The 17,476-nt window shown below is 39.6% G+C and overlaps 1 protein-coding gene and 1 non-coding gene across 2 annotated transcripts in view; one reads left to right on the top strand and one right to left on the bottom strand.

The window, feature by feature from the left end:
• TRPM6 (transient receptor potential cation channel subfamily M member 6) overlaps positions 1-17,476 on the top strand; it is a 164,802-nt gene that overhangs the window by 21,979 nt on the left and 125,347 nt on the right. The window contains exons 2-3 of the mRNA XM_063649604.1: positions 6,762-6,841; positions 9,965-10,003. Of these exons, the coding sequence (XP_063505674.1) occupies positions 6,762-6,841; positions 9,965-10,003 (119 nt within the window). The remainder of the gene's footprint in view (positions 1-6,761; positions 6,842-9,964; positions 10,004-17,476) is intronic.
• LOC129044856 (U6 spliceosomal RNA) lies at positions 7,734-7,840 on the bottom strand. The gene has a single exon (XR_008504831.1). It is a non-coding gene; the product is annotated as a U6 spliceosomal RNA (small nuclear RNA).

Below are 17,476 nucleotides of genomic sequence, written 5' to 3'. Positions count from 1 at the left end.
TTAAATCTCTGTATTTTACTATCGAGGGACAGTTGTAAAGTACACTCATAAAGGAGACTTCCATTTCCTCTTCCCTTTTCATCAGAATGATTTAACAAGATCTGAAATTACAAATGTTTCATTTGCATGTTTTATTCCCCAGGAGACTGGTTAAACCCTGAAGCGTGAGTGACAACTGAGGAAAAGGATGTCTTTCACTGCTATTTTGAAATTGGGTTTTGGGGCTGAAATAATGAGGGCTTCAACCAATTTGGAAAGAGGAAGGAAGGGGTATGAAATCACTTCACTTTTCACCTTTCTGATGCACTTTACTTGAAAGGTTACTGTTGAGTTCCTCTAATCCCCTATTTGGCTCCAGGAAGATTTATAAATGTTTTACTCCTTTACTCTTGAGTTTATATAATCTAGAAATTCATTCTGAGGTTCCATTTTTTTTTTTTTTGAGACGGAATTTCTCTCGTTGCCCAGGCTGGAGTGCAGCCGCACGATCTCAGCCCACTGCAACTCCACCTCCTGGGTTCAAGCGATTCTCTTGCCTCAGCCTCCTGAGTAGCTGGGATTACAGGCGCCCACCACCGTGCGTGGCTAATTTTTTGTATTTTTAGTAGAGACAGGGTTTCATCATGTTGGCTAGGCTGGTCTTGAACTCCTGACCTCAGGTGATCCACCCACGTCGGCCTCCCAAAGTACAGGGATTCAGGCATGAGCCACCGCACCAGGCCTCATTCCAAGGTTCTAAATGCCTTTGCTTAGCAAAGCACTATGTGAAAATGTTAGTAAAATTTCTCACCTACTCAGGAGAAACGGCGTTTTAGGGAATTGTGAATTATTTAGTTGACATTCAATTTTTAGAGATGTTACCAAAAATAAATCACTACCAGCTAAATAGTGCTCACCTTTTACCACCAAAGTGAGATGAAGGTGTAAGGTTACTTTGTGTTCTCTGCCTCCTGGACAGAGTATTTAGTGGAAAATCAGTCAACACACTTTGTGGTAGTGTTGGTGGAACAGGAACTTGGTTTTTAGATATTTTTAGCTTGGATGCTGTTTTTCTGAGACTGCCCCTCTTGGATCAAGTGTCAGGTAGGTATCCTTGCAGAATTTGGACAGAACCTGATAGAAGGCCCTGAGCTGACACTTGAAAGTGGATGGGCTGGCTTTGCACTGATGGATTCCCTGAGCCAACAGATTGATTGATGGTACATCCTGATGTCCATCTACCTGGCACTTTGAAGGGGTTCTTGCTTCAAGGGAGGCGCTCTGAAGAAAAAGTAACAAATGTTGATCTGGAGTCTGAAAATATTGTCTATTTGACCCATTCTAGTGTTGTGGATTCCAAGATAAATAAAATAATGCCCTCTTTTGAAGTGGATTACAATAAGGTTAAGAGAGAGAGAGAGATGGTCCAGTGAATGCAAGTAAACATTGTTAGTGCTGTGATGTGTGTAAGACAGAATGCAGGAAATCAAAATGGGAGTCAGTTATCAGTTCCACTGAAGAAGTAGTTGTTAGATGATAGATTTTTTTTAAGGTGCAAAAAAGTTGTAGAAAGAAAACAAATGACCTGTTATCTTTGTCTCCCTTTACCTCCAATCATGCAAACTTGTGGATGTTTTTAAAAGAAAAAAAGGTTGCCGGGTGCGGTGGCTCATGCCTGTAATCCCAGCACTTTGGGAGGCCGAGGTGGGCGGATCACAAGGTCAGGAGTTCGAGACCACACTGGCTAACACGGTGAAACCCCATCTCTACTAAAAATACAAAAAAAATTAGCCGGGCGTAGGTGGTGCACGCCTGTAGTCCCAGCTACTCGGGAGGCTGAGGCAGGAGAATGGCGTAAAACCCGGGAGGCGGAGGTTGCAGTGAGCCAAGATCGCGCCACTGCAGTCCAGCCTGGGAGACAGAGCGAGACTCCGTCTCAAAAAAAAAAAAAAAAAAAAAGTCACTTTTTTGAAAATTAAGGAACATCTGTGAAATTATGCCTTCTCAGAGAGTACCCCAAGATAATTGATCTGGGAACCCTAAAAAGCCTTAGAGTGGAAATACAGTTTGAACATCCCTAATCTGAAAATCTGAAATGTGAAATGCTCTAAAATCTGAAACTTTTTGAGTGCCATGAGCAGGAAATTTCACATCTGACCTCATGTGGCAGGTGGCAGTTGAAATGCAGTTAAAACTTTGTTTCAGCCAGGCACAGTGGCTCACGCCTGTAATCCTAGCACTTTGGGAGGCCGAGGTGGGTGGATCACTTGAGGTCAGGAGTTTGAGACCAGCCTGGCCAACATGGTAAAACCCCATCTCTACTAAAAATACAAAAATTAGCTGGATGTGGTGGCAGGAACCTGTAATCCCAGCTACTCGGGAGACTGAGGCAGGAGAATCACTTGAACTCGGGAGGCAGAGGTTGCAGTGAGCCGAGATCGTGCCATTGCACTCTAGTCTGGGCAATAAGAGAAACTCTGTCTCAAAAAAAACAAAACAAAACAAAACAAAAAACAAAACAAAACAAAAAAACTTTGTTTCACACATAAAACTATTTATTTATTTATTTGGAGACAGAGTCCTGTTCTGTTACCCAGGCTGGAGTGCAGTGGCATGATCTTGGCTCACTGCAACCTCTGCCTCCTGGGTTCAAGTGATTCTCATGCCTCAGCCTCCTGAGTAACTGGGACTATAGGCGCCCGCCACCACGTCAGCTAATTTTTGTATCTTTAGTAGAGATGGGATTTTGCCATGTTGTCCAGGCTGGTCTCGAACTCCTGACCTCAAGTGACTTGTCCGCCTTAGCCTCCCAAAGTGCTGGGATTACAGGCATGAGCCACCACACCCGGATAATTTTATGTATAAATTTTTAAAAAATATTGTGTAAAATTACCTTTTGTCTGTGCATACAAGATGTATATGAAACATAAATGAATTTCACATTCAGACTTGGATCCCTCCCCAAGATATCTCACTATGTTAGTCTGTGAACATTTCTTTGCAATTCCCCAGCCTGACCTCAGGCCAAAGATTAGATATAAAATCTGATTATGTTTTAGGATGACACAAATTGAGACCAACACACTATTTCCCTTCTTTCTCTTTTGCCTTTCCCTCCCCTAAATTACAACAATTAAAAAGCAAAAAACATCCAGTCGATGAAGACTGCCATGATAGCTGCAGAAATGTCAAAATCCTTACTCTCAACTACCACGACCACAACAAATTTGCTGCTCTAGTGGCAGAAGCTAGCACACTGGGTGTTTGTCCTATCAGAACCAACAAACATTTGGTTCTCTGTTGAACTGAACATGGAGGCCTCTCTGAAGTGTGCTGGAGAGTATATTGCAAAGGAACTATTACGAGGTTGGCAGGGTGGGAAGTAAAGTTCTAAATTGAGAATTATTTGAAACGTTTTCAAGCTAAAGCCTGCTTTTTTTTTTTTCTGGTAGTTTTGAGATAAGATAACCGGAGTTGAAGGAGGAAAGTTTCCACATTCTTGTTATGACACGGGCTTCCTGTTTACACCTTTGGAGGGAAAATGGTATACATGGGTTACCGAAGTTCTATTTTCAGCATGTTTGTTGCTCATTCAACAATCATTGGGTTAGGCCCTAGGGCAATAGAAATGACTGGCATGGGGCCTATAGGAGCTGGAGTCCACGGAAGATGTGAGCCTGTAAAGGTCATTAAATCATAGTATGAGAGGAACTGTGAGGGAAATTTGGAGGTCAGGAGGCATTTTTCTATGAAAAAAAAAAAAAAATACATCAAAGTTAAGTTCCCAGACCGTTAACCCAAAGCCAGTTTTTACTTTTGATATTGCTAATAATAATACCTGAGCTTTATTCAGACTTAATAAGTCCCAGGAAGAATTCTAAACTTTTATCTAATCCTTTCAATAATAGTTCTATGAGGTACTATTATTATCTCCATTTTGATAGACAAACAGGCATGAAGAAATTGAATAATTTGTTCAGGTAGTCCTACTACAAAGCTGCCATTCAGCATTTTGAAAGAAGTGAATGGTTGAGCACAGCTTGCCTATTTTGTCTATACAGGCTTCTACATTAGATACCCTTTTAGCATCTGTTTTTAATAGTTAATTGGCTTTGAACTTGTCTCAGAGGCATGAAAAATACAAAAAATTAAAAAAAATAGTTAACTGGTGCACATAAAGTTTAATGATATCAGTTTCTTATCTGTTTCCTCCTTTTTATTCCAACTTCCTTGAGAGCAGGAACTTTGTCTCATTTGCAATAGAAGTCCCAGCATGCAGCGTGGAGGCCTATCCAAAATATTTGTTGAATGAATTCATAGATTCAGATATTTTGAAATTCAGAATGAAGAATTCTTTGAGGACATACTGACTTTGTAACATGTTTGTCAGTGCTTTGCAAAAATTAGGTATTTAATAAATGTTTGGAGAATGAATCAATGAAATTGTTAATGTTTTTGAATAGGGGACAGGGCTGACTGATTCAAAAAGATTGTGTCATTTCTTTCTTTCTTTCTTTTTTTGTGACAAGGTCTCACTCTGTCACCCAGGCTAGAGTGCAGTGGCACAATCATGGCTCACTGCAGCCTCGACTTCCCTGGGCTTAAGCAATCCTCCCACCTGAGCCTTCTGGGTCGCTGGGAATTATAGGCACATGCCACCATGCATGGCTGTTTTTATTCCTGTATTTTGTAGAGACAGGATTTCACCATGTTGCCCAGGCTGGTCTGGAACTCCTGGGCTCAAGTGATCCACCTGCCTCGACCTCACAAAGTGCTGGGATTACAGGTGTGGACCACTGCGCTCAGCCAGATTGTGTCATTTCTTATTGAAATAAAGATTTTGAATTCCCTGTTCATTTAGTTCCTTTTAAATTCTATGATTCTGGGCTGGGTGCGGAGGCTCATGCCTGTTATCTCAGCACTTTGGGAGGCCAAGGCAAGCAGACAACTTGAGTTCAGGAGTTTGAGACCAGTCTGACCAACATGGTGAAACCCTGTTGCTACTAAAAATACAAAAATTAACCAGGCATGCTTGTGCATGCCTATCATCCCAGCTACTCAGGAGGCTGACGCAGGAGAATCGCTTGAAACCTAGAGGCAGAGGTTGCAGTGAGCCGAGATTGCACCATTGCGTTCCAGCCTGGGCAACAGAGCAAGACTCCGTCTCAAAAAATAAAAATAAATAAAAATAGATAAATAAATTGTATGACTCTGGATTTTCCTAAGTTTTTTAGTGTTTTGCCAATTTAGTGAATGTGTTTTAATACACAGAAAATGCTGCTGACCATGCAAAAAGAATAAGAGAGTAAAATGATTTAAGATGACTCTGGCCTTGATCTGGGAAGTTTTCCTTGTTTATAGATAAGATTTAAATACACAGGAACCCATCAACTAATCTCTGTTTTTCTCCTTTCTATTTTACTTTTAAAAGTCTGGACTTCCATTATCTACAGTTCTGTTCGGTGATGAACACTTACGTTTAGGATTGGTGCATATTGGACAAGATCCACTGAACTTTTTTTGAGGATAGTGTGATAACGAGGTACTACAGCTGGATTTGTAGCATATTTTCTGGCCCAGTGCATTTCCTTCCACAGTAGAATGGGGGTAGATGTAAGAGTGAGGTGGGGACTGCACTGACATGGAGTTTGAAAAAGCTGCCTTTTAGAAAGCCTTCCATTCATCTCTGTTCTAATATCTATGTGTGTATAAAGTAATATGGACACATATTCTTTTTTTTTTTTTTTTTTTTTTGAGACAGAGTCTCACTCTGCCACCCAGGCCAGAGTGCAGTGGTGCAATCTCGGCTCACTGCAATCTCTGCCTGCCAGGTTCAAGCGATTCTCATGCCTCAGCCTCCCGAGTAGCTGGGATTATAGTTGCCTGCCACCATGCCCAGCTAATTTTTCGTAGTTTTAGTAGAGACAGGGTTTCACCATGTTGGCCAGGCTGGTCTCGAACTCTTGACTTCAAGTGGTCCACCCGCCTCGGCCTCCCAAAGTGTTGGGACTACAGGCATGAGCTACCGCGCCCGGCTAGGACACATATTCTTATACCATTTACAGCCAAAATATTTTTATATTAGAACTACTCATAAGTAGCTGGGATGTATAGTCCATCCAGTGTCCTCTGCCACTGGACTTGTAATATAGCTTATGGAGGAGCTTGGCTATAACATGGATTCTGTAGAATGGGAGAGAGTTTATTAGGAGGAAGAGTGAGTATCAGCGTCTCACTTGGATTTAGGGACAGTTATAGGCTGTGCAACCTGAAACAACACACTCAACGGTAAACTATGCTTGCAGAATGTGTATCGAATCTTGCTGAGTCACATCTCTCCTCTGACACTCTTTCCAGCCTCCTGTGAAATCTTAGCCAAAGTGGGACTTGATGGGTAAAAATTTTGAAGTTTTGGGAGCTTGGTATTTATTCCATAGGATTATGTATGGTACAAGATATAAAAGTGACTTTTGGCAGATTTAAGAGGATATATCAGTTACATCTTTACTTCCTTGCTAGGGGTTTGTTCATGTGGGGCTTTTGTTACTCAAAATGAGATTATGGGCATATTCACTTTGTGTGTCGTTTAATGTTCACATTTGGCTTATTTGTGCCTATGTTATCTGTAATAGAAACTGGTAAATGCTTAGCCTGTGTGGGGTTGGTCTTGGCATTTTAATTAGCATTCATGATACTTGAGTATTTCTTACCTGCGGGAACTACTATGGTTACATTGTTTTGTCGCATAATTAGAGTATAAAATAATGACACTTTCTTTTTAGTCCCAGAAATCCTGGATTAAAGGAGTATTTGACAAGAGAGAATGTAGCACAATCATACCCAGCTCAAAAAATCCTCACAGGTAAAATTTTCAATTACATTCTTCTTTTAAAAGCAACACTACCTGGAGTACTATTTATAGAAACTTAGAAATATGACTTGTTTAGAAGATTTGATCATATCTATAAAGTTAGAATTTTCAATGTTTATTTCTTTCACTTTATAAAAATAATACATGATTATTGTAGAAAATGTGGGAAGAACAGGGACCTTGTCAATTTGTACCTTACTCTTACTCCAGTGTCTGTGAATGTGCCTGCCACATAGTAGGCTCTTGATAAATATCTGTGTTTTTGTTTTTGTTTTTTTGTTTTTTTGAGACGAAGTCTCGCTCTTGTCCTCCAGGCTGGAGTGCAGTGGTGCACTCTCAGCTCACTGCAACCTCCACCTCCCGGGTTCAAGCGATTCTCCTGCCTCAGCCTCCCAAGTAGCTGGGATTACAGGCACCTGCCACCACGTCCGGCTAATTTTAGTATTTTTAGTAGAGACGTAGCCAGGATGGTCTCGATCTCCCGACCACGTGATCCACCCATGTCGGCCTCCCAAAGTGCTGGGATTACAGGCGTGAGCCACCGAGCCCTGCGATAAATATCTGTTTAAGGAATTTAGTGAAGTATAAAGAAGTTATTCTTAATGCCATCACTGTTAATATTGTCGTGGATTTCATTCTACTTGATTCTTCTGTTCCTCTTGATGGGGGGATAGACGTTACAGAAATATCTAGTGTTACATCCATTTCACTGGGTTGGAATCAATAATTTACATTTTCTGAATACTGAATATTCAAAATATTGTGAATGTTTCTTATCCCCAACTAAAGTATCTGTGGAAAATAGTGACTGGTATATTTCAGTACACTGTGCCCAGATTAGATGAACAGGTAATTTCAGTTCCATTTTCCTTCCACAAACTTTATTTTTATGGAATGCTTTATGAATTTGCATGTCATCCTTGAGCAAGGGCCATGCTAATCTTCTCTGTATCATTCCAATTTTAGTACATGTGCTGCCGAAGTGAGCGCCCATAGGCTTTTGGATTGAGCAGATAATCGGCAGCAGAATGGAATAATTTGAGTTTGACTACTGAGTTCTTGACAATGCTTTGGAAGCTCTACTTGTAGAACAAAGGTCAAAAAAGCAACTAGTGAAAGATAGGGGAAGAAAGGGCTATGGAAAATTCCTCTGGGTAATCAGGTCTGTGAAATTAAGATTGACATTGCCCTTGGAAAAATAAATTAAAAGGAAAATAGAAGAGTAATATTTTAAGTAAGGGAACCAATCTATTTTTAGATTTTTTTTGAGCATTTGTCCTTATATGCCTTTAAGGTTTAGAACTCATAACTATGTGTTATGAAGGGTAGCATGGTAAGGTTTTTGAAATTCTAGTTCTTTGGAGATGACTGAAATAGTGTTCCTTGCCTTTGTTAAATATTTACTAGTCCCACCCTTATTGAATTACCTATGATTTGTAAGTCTTGTGATTGGAAATTCTCTTTTTACCTGCTTAAGAAAGGTTTATAGTATGCCAAGATAACCTTGTTTTTCCCCTTCATTTTTTATGACATCATGTGGTGGTGACTGCAATGGAATGCAAGTTGATTCAGGTGGCTCATTTTGTGTCTGTGAATAAAAAAATCATTTTTACAATAATCTTGAATCTCAAAAAAAAAGTGATGAAATTACTGAGTCTTTTACTAGCCCATAGACTCAAGAAGAATATCAATGATTGTAATTCCATGAATGTTCCAAGTCATGGTATACTTTAGCAAGTGAAAAAACAGTCTTGTGGGATTGTAGATAAAAGTTAATGGATGATTATGGCTATTTCTTCTATGCCAGCCTTTTTTTTAGATCCTAGTAAAATTCTCAGAATTCTAGCTTTTTTGCAGTTTTCTTCATTATTGGTGCACAGGAAGTGGGTGATAATTCACTTTTTAAAATATTGATAAAGGTTTCTTTGTTTTATTCTTTTTGTAGCTCCCAATAAGAAACAAATCTGATACACTTGATTATAACATCTTTTTCCTTCTCATTTTCAATTTACTGCTGAAGGAAAGCTTCTGAGAAAAGGCATTCCCAAAAGGCTAGGACAGGAAGAAATAAAAGTCCTGAATATTAGTTTCTGAATAACTTAGAGCGGCCCTTATTTTATGAACATTACCTTTTCTTCCATTATTTTAACTAGACTTCCCTGTTAATACTTCTTCACACACACACACACACACACACACACACACACACACACACACACACACATACACACACATATTTTGAGACAGGATCTTGCTGTGTCTCCCACGTTGCAGTACAGTGGCATGATCTTGGCTTACTGAAGCCTCAACCTCCTGGACTCAAGCAATCCTCCCATCTTAGCCTCCCAAGTAGCTGGGACCACAGGCACATATCAGCACACAGGGCTAATTTTTTGAATTTTTATAAGAGTCAAGGTCTTATTATGTTGCCCAGGCTGGTCTTGGACTCCTGAACTCAAGCAATCCTCCCACCTCAGCCTCACAAAGTGCTGGAATTACAGGCATAAGCCACTGTGCCTGGCCCAAAAATATAATTGATGACCACAGTGCTAACTCCTAAATCTATAAGATTCTTCTGAATAATAAAAAAGAAAGATTAATAAAGGATAATTTATAATTATACCAAATGTCCCTTATTTGATAGTGCTTTATGGTTTTAAAGTGGTTTACATATATCTATTTTCTTGATTCTTAAGAAATCTGTGTTATCTTCATAGTTTAATAATAATAATAGCTACCATTATTGTACACACTGTCTTTACCAGGTACCATAAGACACATTACATATTATTATCTCTGATAATTATTTTAATAACCTTATGAAGCACATATTATTTTCAGATGTAAAAACTGGGGCTTAGAGTAATTGTTAAATCAATGAGATTTAAATTGAGGTATTTTGGTTCTAAACTGAATGTTGTATTAATTAGATCATAGTTGCTGCAGTAATAATATGTGGTAAATGCCATAATGGAATATTTGGAACATGATATATGAATTTCAGCAAACCTTGATTTCTAGATCACGGAAAATAATAGATATTTACTGTACAAGCATTAAATGTATTTTCAAATACACCAACAAACTAACAGAGGTTTTATTTCTTTAATTTAGATGTATTCCAGTATGCCAGGTCTGCCAGAATTTAATCAGGTAAGACTTAGATAAGCAAGATTCCTTTTAGCTTTTAGGCACCCTATTTAAAATTTACTGGGACAGTTTCCTCATATCTTGAATGGACTCAGTAAATGGTGCATGCAATTTACCTTTCCAAGGGAAGTTTTAAAAAAATGTTTTTGATGGAGAGCGAGTATTCGAACATAATAGACTACTTGAATTACTGAGACATGTAAATTGGCTAAGGACCTTCGACAAGAATTTCTACCAAGGGAAACACTGTAAAGCATTACATTTTAGTTTTATGATCACATTTGGATAATGAAGATGCTGCATGCGCATACGGGACTGTAACTGATGTATAGACTTGCAGGTGCCTTGTATGCATACTAAGCTTATGGGCAAAAACAGCTCTTTAGTGCAATACAAATTTTAACAGTGATTTGCGTTTTAAACTATGTGACCGTTTTTAACTTTCTCTTTTGTAAGTGGAAGGAAATAAAATTTTCTTAATTCTGATCATAGCCTGAAGTTTATATAATGGATTGAACCAAAGTTAAATTTTTTCTTGGAAGAAAACATTTGGGACTAGGCACGGTCACTCACACCTGTTATCCCAGGATTTTGGGAGGCCAAGGCGGGTGGACTGCTTGAGCTCTGATTTGAGACCAGCTTGGACAACATGGTAAAACCCTGTCTCGACGTACAAAAGCAAAAACAAAACCCCCAAAATTGTAGCGGGACGTGTTGGTGTGTGCCTGTATACCCAGCTACTCGGAAGGCTGAGGTGAGAGGATTGCTTGAGTTTGGGAGGTCAAGGCTTCAGTGAGCTGTGATTACGCCACTGCACTCCCACCTGGGTGGCAGAGTGAGACCCTGTCTCAAATAAATATAAAATAAAATAAAAAATTGGAACCCTCAGTTTAGCAAATCATGGGGGGAGGAAACCAGCATCCACAGATATGGAACGAGAAGAAGGAGGAGGTTGCTGGAGGAAGAATTTCTGTTTGGCTGACCTCTCAGTTTTTCCTCAATTTTTTTCTTTCCTTTTAGTAATTATTTAAAATTTTGCTCTTAGGTTGGTGCAAACGTAATTGTGGTGTTGGCTATTGAAAGTAATGGTGAAGACCACAATTAATTTTGCATAAACCTAATAAAATGCAAAGCAAAATAAGAATATAATAAAAAGAAAAGACCTCATTTATTCTACCTAGTTTCTACTATATTCTTTAGAAACTCTCCTTCTCAATGTCCTCCAAAACCTCAACCCCACAACCTTCAGACACAACTAATGTGAAAATATTGGAAAAGCATATACTTTTATACCTCTCAGAAATTAAAAATGATTAAAAACTAGTCATTTTTGCACCTAGATGAGACTAGTTTTTTTTTTGATAGGGAGAGCCAAATGTCCTAATACGAGTTACTGAGCAGTCTCTCCAAGTCTCACTCATTTCTGATGCTGTCTGTGTTATATAGTACATTTCCATCCATCTATGGCTTTGTTTCTGAGCGTTCTTTTCAGTATTTTGATCTACTTCTGTGCTTGTCAAATGCCACTGTTTCATTATTATAGTTTTGTAATATATGTCTTGATATCTGATAGGGTAAGTTTCCTATACTTTATTTATCTTTTAAAAATTGTTTTTACTTTTCAAAACACTTTTGTGCATTTATACAAATTTTTTTTTTTTTAATTGAAAGGAAATTTTAGTCAAGTGTGGTGGGCACATGCTTGTAGTCCTAGCTACTCAGGAGACTGAGAATGGGGGATAGCTTGAGCCAAGGAGTTCACATTCAGCCTGGGCAACACAGCAAGATCCTGTCTCAAAAAGAAAAAGAAAAAGTAAACATTTTCTTTAAAATAGCATGTTTTAAAAAGTAGTTCCGCTACATTGCAATGCTATCATTAAAAAAAAAAAAATTCTAATTTTTAAAGGCAAGGTCTTGCTGTGTCTCCCAGGCTGAAGTGCGGTGGTACAGTCATAGCTCATTGCAACCTCAAACTCTTGGGTTCAAGTGATCCCCACTCTTCAGCCTCCTGAGTAGCTACCCCCCTCCTGGCATGTACCACTGTGTCTGGCTGATTTTTTTTGTTTTTTATTTTTTATAGAGATGGGTTCTTGCTATGTTGCCCAGGCTGTTCTAGAACTCCTGGCCTTGAGTGATCTTCCTGCCTCGGCCTCCCAAAGTGCTGGGAGCCACTGCACCTGGACTATATTGTAATACTTAAAAATAATCCTAAATCTCCTTGTCAATAAGTGATTGTAATATATATATATATAAAATATATATAATATATATATATTTTTTTGAGACAGAGTCTAGCTCTGTCACCTAAGCTGGAGCGCAGTGGCACAATCTTGGCTCACCACAACCTCCACCTCCTAGGCTCAAGTGATTCTCGTGCCTCAGCCTCCCGAGTAGCTGGGATTACAGGCGCCCACCACCATGCCTGGCTAATTTTTTGTATTTTTAGCAGAGACGGGGTTTCACCATGTTGGCCAGGGTGATCTCGAACTCCCGACCTTAAATGTTCCGCCCTCCTCGGCCTCCCAAAGTGCTGGGATTACAGGCGTGAGCCACCGTGCGCAGCCGATTTAATATAAATTTTAGAATGTTCCCTGAAAAATATTTTGAGATTTTGATGTTTTTTTCTTTTTAAATTTATTTTATTTTTTGTTTTTAACATGGCTGTGAAATGCTCTGAGTGATGGGTATTTTACTAAATTTATAAAACAATTTGAGAGGGAATTGACATTTTTTTACCCCCCTCCTGGAACTGACATTTATATAAAGTGAGCTTTTAGTACTTGTTGGTGATATGTTCTTTGAGACTTCAAAAGTTGTAATTAAAGAGGCAAACATGAATATATATTTTTTAATTTTGGAGGTCTGTTTCTTCTATGGGACCTTGCTACAATTTAATGAACTAGAAAAAAAAAGAATAAAATGTCAACTCAAATCAAATAGATAATCAGAATAGAAATATACTTAAGCTGAACCAACTTAAGTTGGTTTGCACTAAAGAACTGCCTTATAAAATCATAATGAGTTATCTCTCCAGATGAGGTTACCTCAATTTATGTTCTGTGTAGAAAAAGCCAGGCAGATGCATCATTATTTGTCTTGTGTTTGAATAGATGCTGCTTCATTTTGAAGGGTGACCCTTTTTCCAAAAGATGATCAGATGACAGCATTCTAACTAGTATATCCTGATTACGTCTATTCGGTACATTTGGGATTACTGTGCCTCCCTTTACATTAAGAACCTTTCCATATGGAACCCCAATATTCTTACTTTGCCTTTTTTTTTTTGTTTTTTTTGAGACGAAGTTTTGCTCTTGTTACCCAGGGTGAAGTGCAATGGTGTGATCTCGGCTCACAGTAACCTCTGCCTTCTAGGTTCAAGCAATTCTCCTTCCTCAGCCTCCCAAGAAGCTGGGATTACAGGCACTTGCCACCACACCTGGATGATTTTTGTATTTTTAGTGGAGACAGGGTTTCACCATGTTGGCCAGGCTGGTCTTGAACTCCTGACCTCATGTGATCCACCCACCTCAGCCTCCCAAAGTGGTGGGATTACAGGCATGAGCCACCGCGCCCGGCCTTACGTTGGTTTTTACATACACAGAAGTTTTCATCACCTGCGCTTGTTCTGGTTATCTTTTTTTTTGAGACAGAGTGTCCCTCTGTCGCCCAGGCTGGAGTGCAATGGCCCAATCTCGCCTCACTATAACTTCCGCTTCCTGGGTTCAAGCGATTCTCCTGCTTCAGCCTCCTGAGTAACTGAGATTACAGGCACGTGCCACCATGCTCAGCTGATTTTTGTATTTTTAGTAGAGACGGGGTTTCACCATGTTGGCCAGGCTGGTCTTGAATGCCTGACCTCAAGTGATCTGCCTGCCTTGGCCTCCCAAAGTGCTGGCATTACAGGCGTGAGCCACCACGCCCAGCCCTGTTCTAGTTCTCTGAAGAGATTGTAAGTTGTAGACACTTCTGTTTCCCCTGTAACTTCTCACCATGTGCTACCTGACATGCTGCTCAATACAGTAGCTGCACAATAAGTATCCTTAGCCCACTGATCACCTCTTTCAGAGCAGGGTCCTGAACACTGAGCATTGCTACAGGTTCTCAGTTACACAATGAAAGGAAAGGAAAGGCATTAGAGACCACCTTGTCCAACCAATCCTTACATTACTGCAGTTGAAGAAATAGAGGCTTTGGGAGAGCAGATATTTGCATGGCGTTGGCCATCTCCTGGTCCAGTGCTTTTGCTCCAGGACACATCGCTTCCTAGATGCTTCCTGTTTATGGCCTAGGCTGCCTGCACTTCAGCTCTTGTTTTTGGTTCCCCTGCTTGTCAGGTACAATCCACTGTTCTATAGCCAGGATTTTAGTCATCTAGAGCTGCCATAACAAAATACAACAAACTAGGTGGCTTAAACAACAGAAATGAACTTTTCACAGTTCTGGAGGTCAGAAATCCAAGACCAAGTTGTTTGCAGGGTTGGTTTCTCTTGTGGTGTTTCCTTGGCTTGCAGATGGCCACCTTCTTATTGTGTCTTCAGATGGTTTTTCTCTGTGTGCACACATCCTGGGGATCTCTCCCTCTTCTTCTAAGGACATCATTTCTATCAAATTAATCCTCCACCTTTAAGACTTAATTTAACTTAACTTAACTTCTTTTTTTTTTTTTGAGACAAAGTTTCACTCTTATTGCCCAGGCTGGAGTGCAATGATGCGATCTCAGTTCACTGCAACCTCCGCCTCCCGGGTTCAAGCGATTCTCCTGTGTTAGCCTCCCGAGTAGCTGGGATTACAGGCACCTGCCACCACACCTGGCTAATTTTTTGTATTTTAAGTAGAGATGAGGTTTCACCATGTTGGCCAGGCTGGTCTCGAACTCCTGACCTCAGGTGATCTGCCCACCTCGGCCTCCCAAAGTGCTGGGATGAAAGGCGTGAGACACGGTGCCCTGCTGAATTTAACTTAATTTAACTTTAAGGAGGTAATTAATGCAGTCACATTAGGGGTCAGAGCTTCAGCATATGAATTTTGTTGGAAAACAATTCAGTCCATAACAGCTAGCCACATTTCTCCACCATGTACTCAAATGTATTTGTCTCTATTGTCTCTTTGGAACATTTTGGAAATTGAGCTCTGGCCCTGTCTAGATTTCTTTACGTTTTTTTCTTCTCACTGTATATATTTGTCATCAGATAAGCAGATATATAGAAGTTAAATATAACATTTACTAATGTATACTGCACCTTACGTAGTCCATGGAATTAATTGTGCATCAGAATATAGACACTGAAATTTAGAATGAAAAGTTGTTAAGAATATTGACTCCTTTCAGGCATTGCAGGCATTACTATCTAGCTGGAGGCAGGGCAGTTGAGGAAAACTGTGGACCAGGATGCAATTTTTAATTAAAGAAGGTTTAGAAATTTGGCAGGAGTAGTCCCCCCTTTTCTGCCCTTTTACTTTCCATTGTTTCAGTTTCTCATGGGCCAAAAAGATTAAATAGGAAATCCCAGAAAAAAACAATTTATGGGTTTAAAATTGCGTGCCATTCTGAGTGGCATGATAAAATCTCTTGCCATTTGCTTTGTCCAACCTAGGACATGAATCATTCCTTTGTCCAGCCTAGCCATGCTACAGACGCTCCCCACCCGTTAGTGGCTTAGTAGCTGTCAGGGTTATCAGATTGACTGTCTTGGTATTGCAGTACTTGAATCCAAGTAACCCTTCATAATGGCTCCAAAGTGCAAGAGTAGTGATGCAGGTGATTTGGACATGCCAAAGAGCCATAAAGTGCTTTCTTTAAGTGAAAAGGTGAAAGTTCTCAGCTTAATAAGCTAAGAATAAAAGTTAGCTGAGATTGCTAAGATCTGTGGTACAAATCCATCTTCTATCCATGAAATTGTGAAGAAGGAAAAAGAAATTCATGCCAGTTTTACTGCTGTACCTTCAGTTGCAAAATTATGGCCACAGGGCCATAATTTTGGTAAGTGCTTAGTTAAAATGAAACAATTGTTGTATTTGTGGGTGGAAGACATGAACAGAAACCTGTTCTGATTGACAGCAATTAGGTTTGGTACTATCCGCGGTTTTGGGCACCCACTGGAGGTCTTGGAACATATGCCCTGAAGATAAGGGAGAACTACTGCTACATATATATTTTTTCTTGAGATGGGCTTCATAACTTCATTATTTATCTATTTTTCAGAATTCCTGAGTGTAGGCTTCATAACTTTAATCAGAGACACAAAGTTACTTATGGGTCTTAAAATCAAGAATGACAATGGTTTAGAGTATACTTTGTCTTTGACTATATATGACTATATATATATATGACTTTGACTATATATGACTATATATGACTATATATATGACTGTATATATATGACTATATATATGACTATATATATAGCACTATATATGACTCTATATATGACTATATATATATCACTATATATATATGACTATATATATATTAAAACCAGTCAAATTTAGCAGTGGGGGATTGTATACCAACTTTAGTGACACTAATGTTAGTAAGTTCTGATAACCTACTACCATCAGAGCAGCCGGCCTTTGACAATATTGAATGCAAATTAACATCTTAAAATAATGATTAAAAATCCCAGCACTTTGGGAGACTGAGGGAGAAGGATTGCTGGAGCCCAGGAGTTCAAGACCAGCTTGGGCAACATGGCAAAGCCCCAAATTAGCCAGACGTGATAGTCGTTGCCTGTAATTCCAGCTGCATGGGAGGCTGAGGTGAGAGAATTGATTGAGCATGGGAAGTTGAGGCTGCAGTGAGCCATGGTCACACCACTGCACTCCAGCCTGGGTGACAGAGTAAGACCTTACCTCAAACTAAACAGTGAAAATTTTAAAAAGTGAGAATGTTAAAACTAATAATAATTTAAAAAATTTGTTTTACAAAGGAAATGTGTCCTTGCTAGTACTTGACATTGTCAGCCATTTTCAGTTAAAACTTGATGGTGTGTGAATAGCTGCACCTAATTGTGAAAAGACCATTGTTGGCTTGCAGAACACCTCGTCTGTGTACTCAAGGTAGGAAAGGAATAATGTCATGGTGGATTAGTGCGTGGAGCCATGTGTGGTTTGTAGACTCATAAGATCGATGACTAGGCTTTTTGGAACTTGTAAACAAACCCAGGTCTGAAGATTTTAATAGATGAAGATAATTTCTTAAAAGTGTGCATTTTAGAAAAATATTGTAAAATAGCCAGGAGCAGTGGCTCACGACTGTAATCCCAGCACGTTGGAAGGCCGAAGTGGGTGGATCACCTGAGGTCAGCAGTTCAAGGCCAGCCTGGGCAACATGGTGAAACTCCGTCTCTACTAAAAATACAAACAAGTTATCCAGGCGTGGTGACACACCCCTGTAATTCCAGCTACTTGGGAGGCTGAGGCAGGAGAATTGCTTGAATCCAGGAGGTGGAGATGGCAGTGAGCAGAGATCGTGTCACT

Source organism: Pongo pygmaeus, chromosome 13 (genome assembly GCF_028885625.2).
Source record: "Pongo pygmaeus isolate AG05252 chromosome 13, NHGRI_mPonPyg2-v2.0_pri, whole genome shotgun sequence".
In the NCBI taxonomy this organism is placed as follows: Eukaryota; Metazoa; Chordata; class Mammalia; order Primates; family Hominidae; genus Pongo; species Pongo pygmaeus.
The sequence above is the reverse complement of the archived record's forward strand: the minus strand, read 5'-3'. Positions and strand labels throughout refer to the sequence as shown.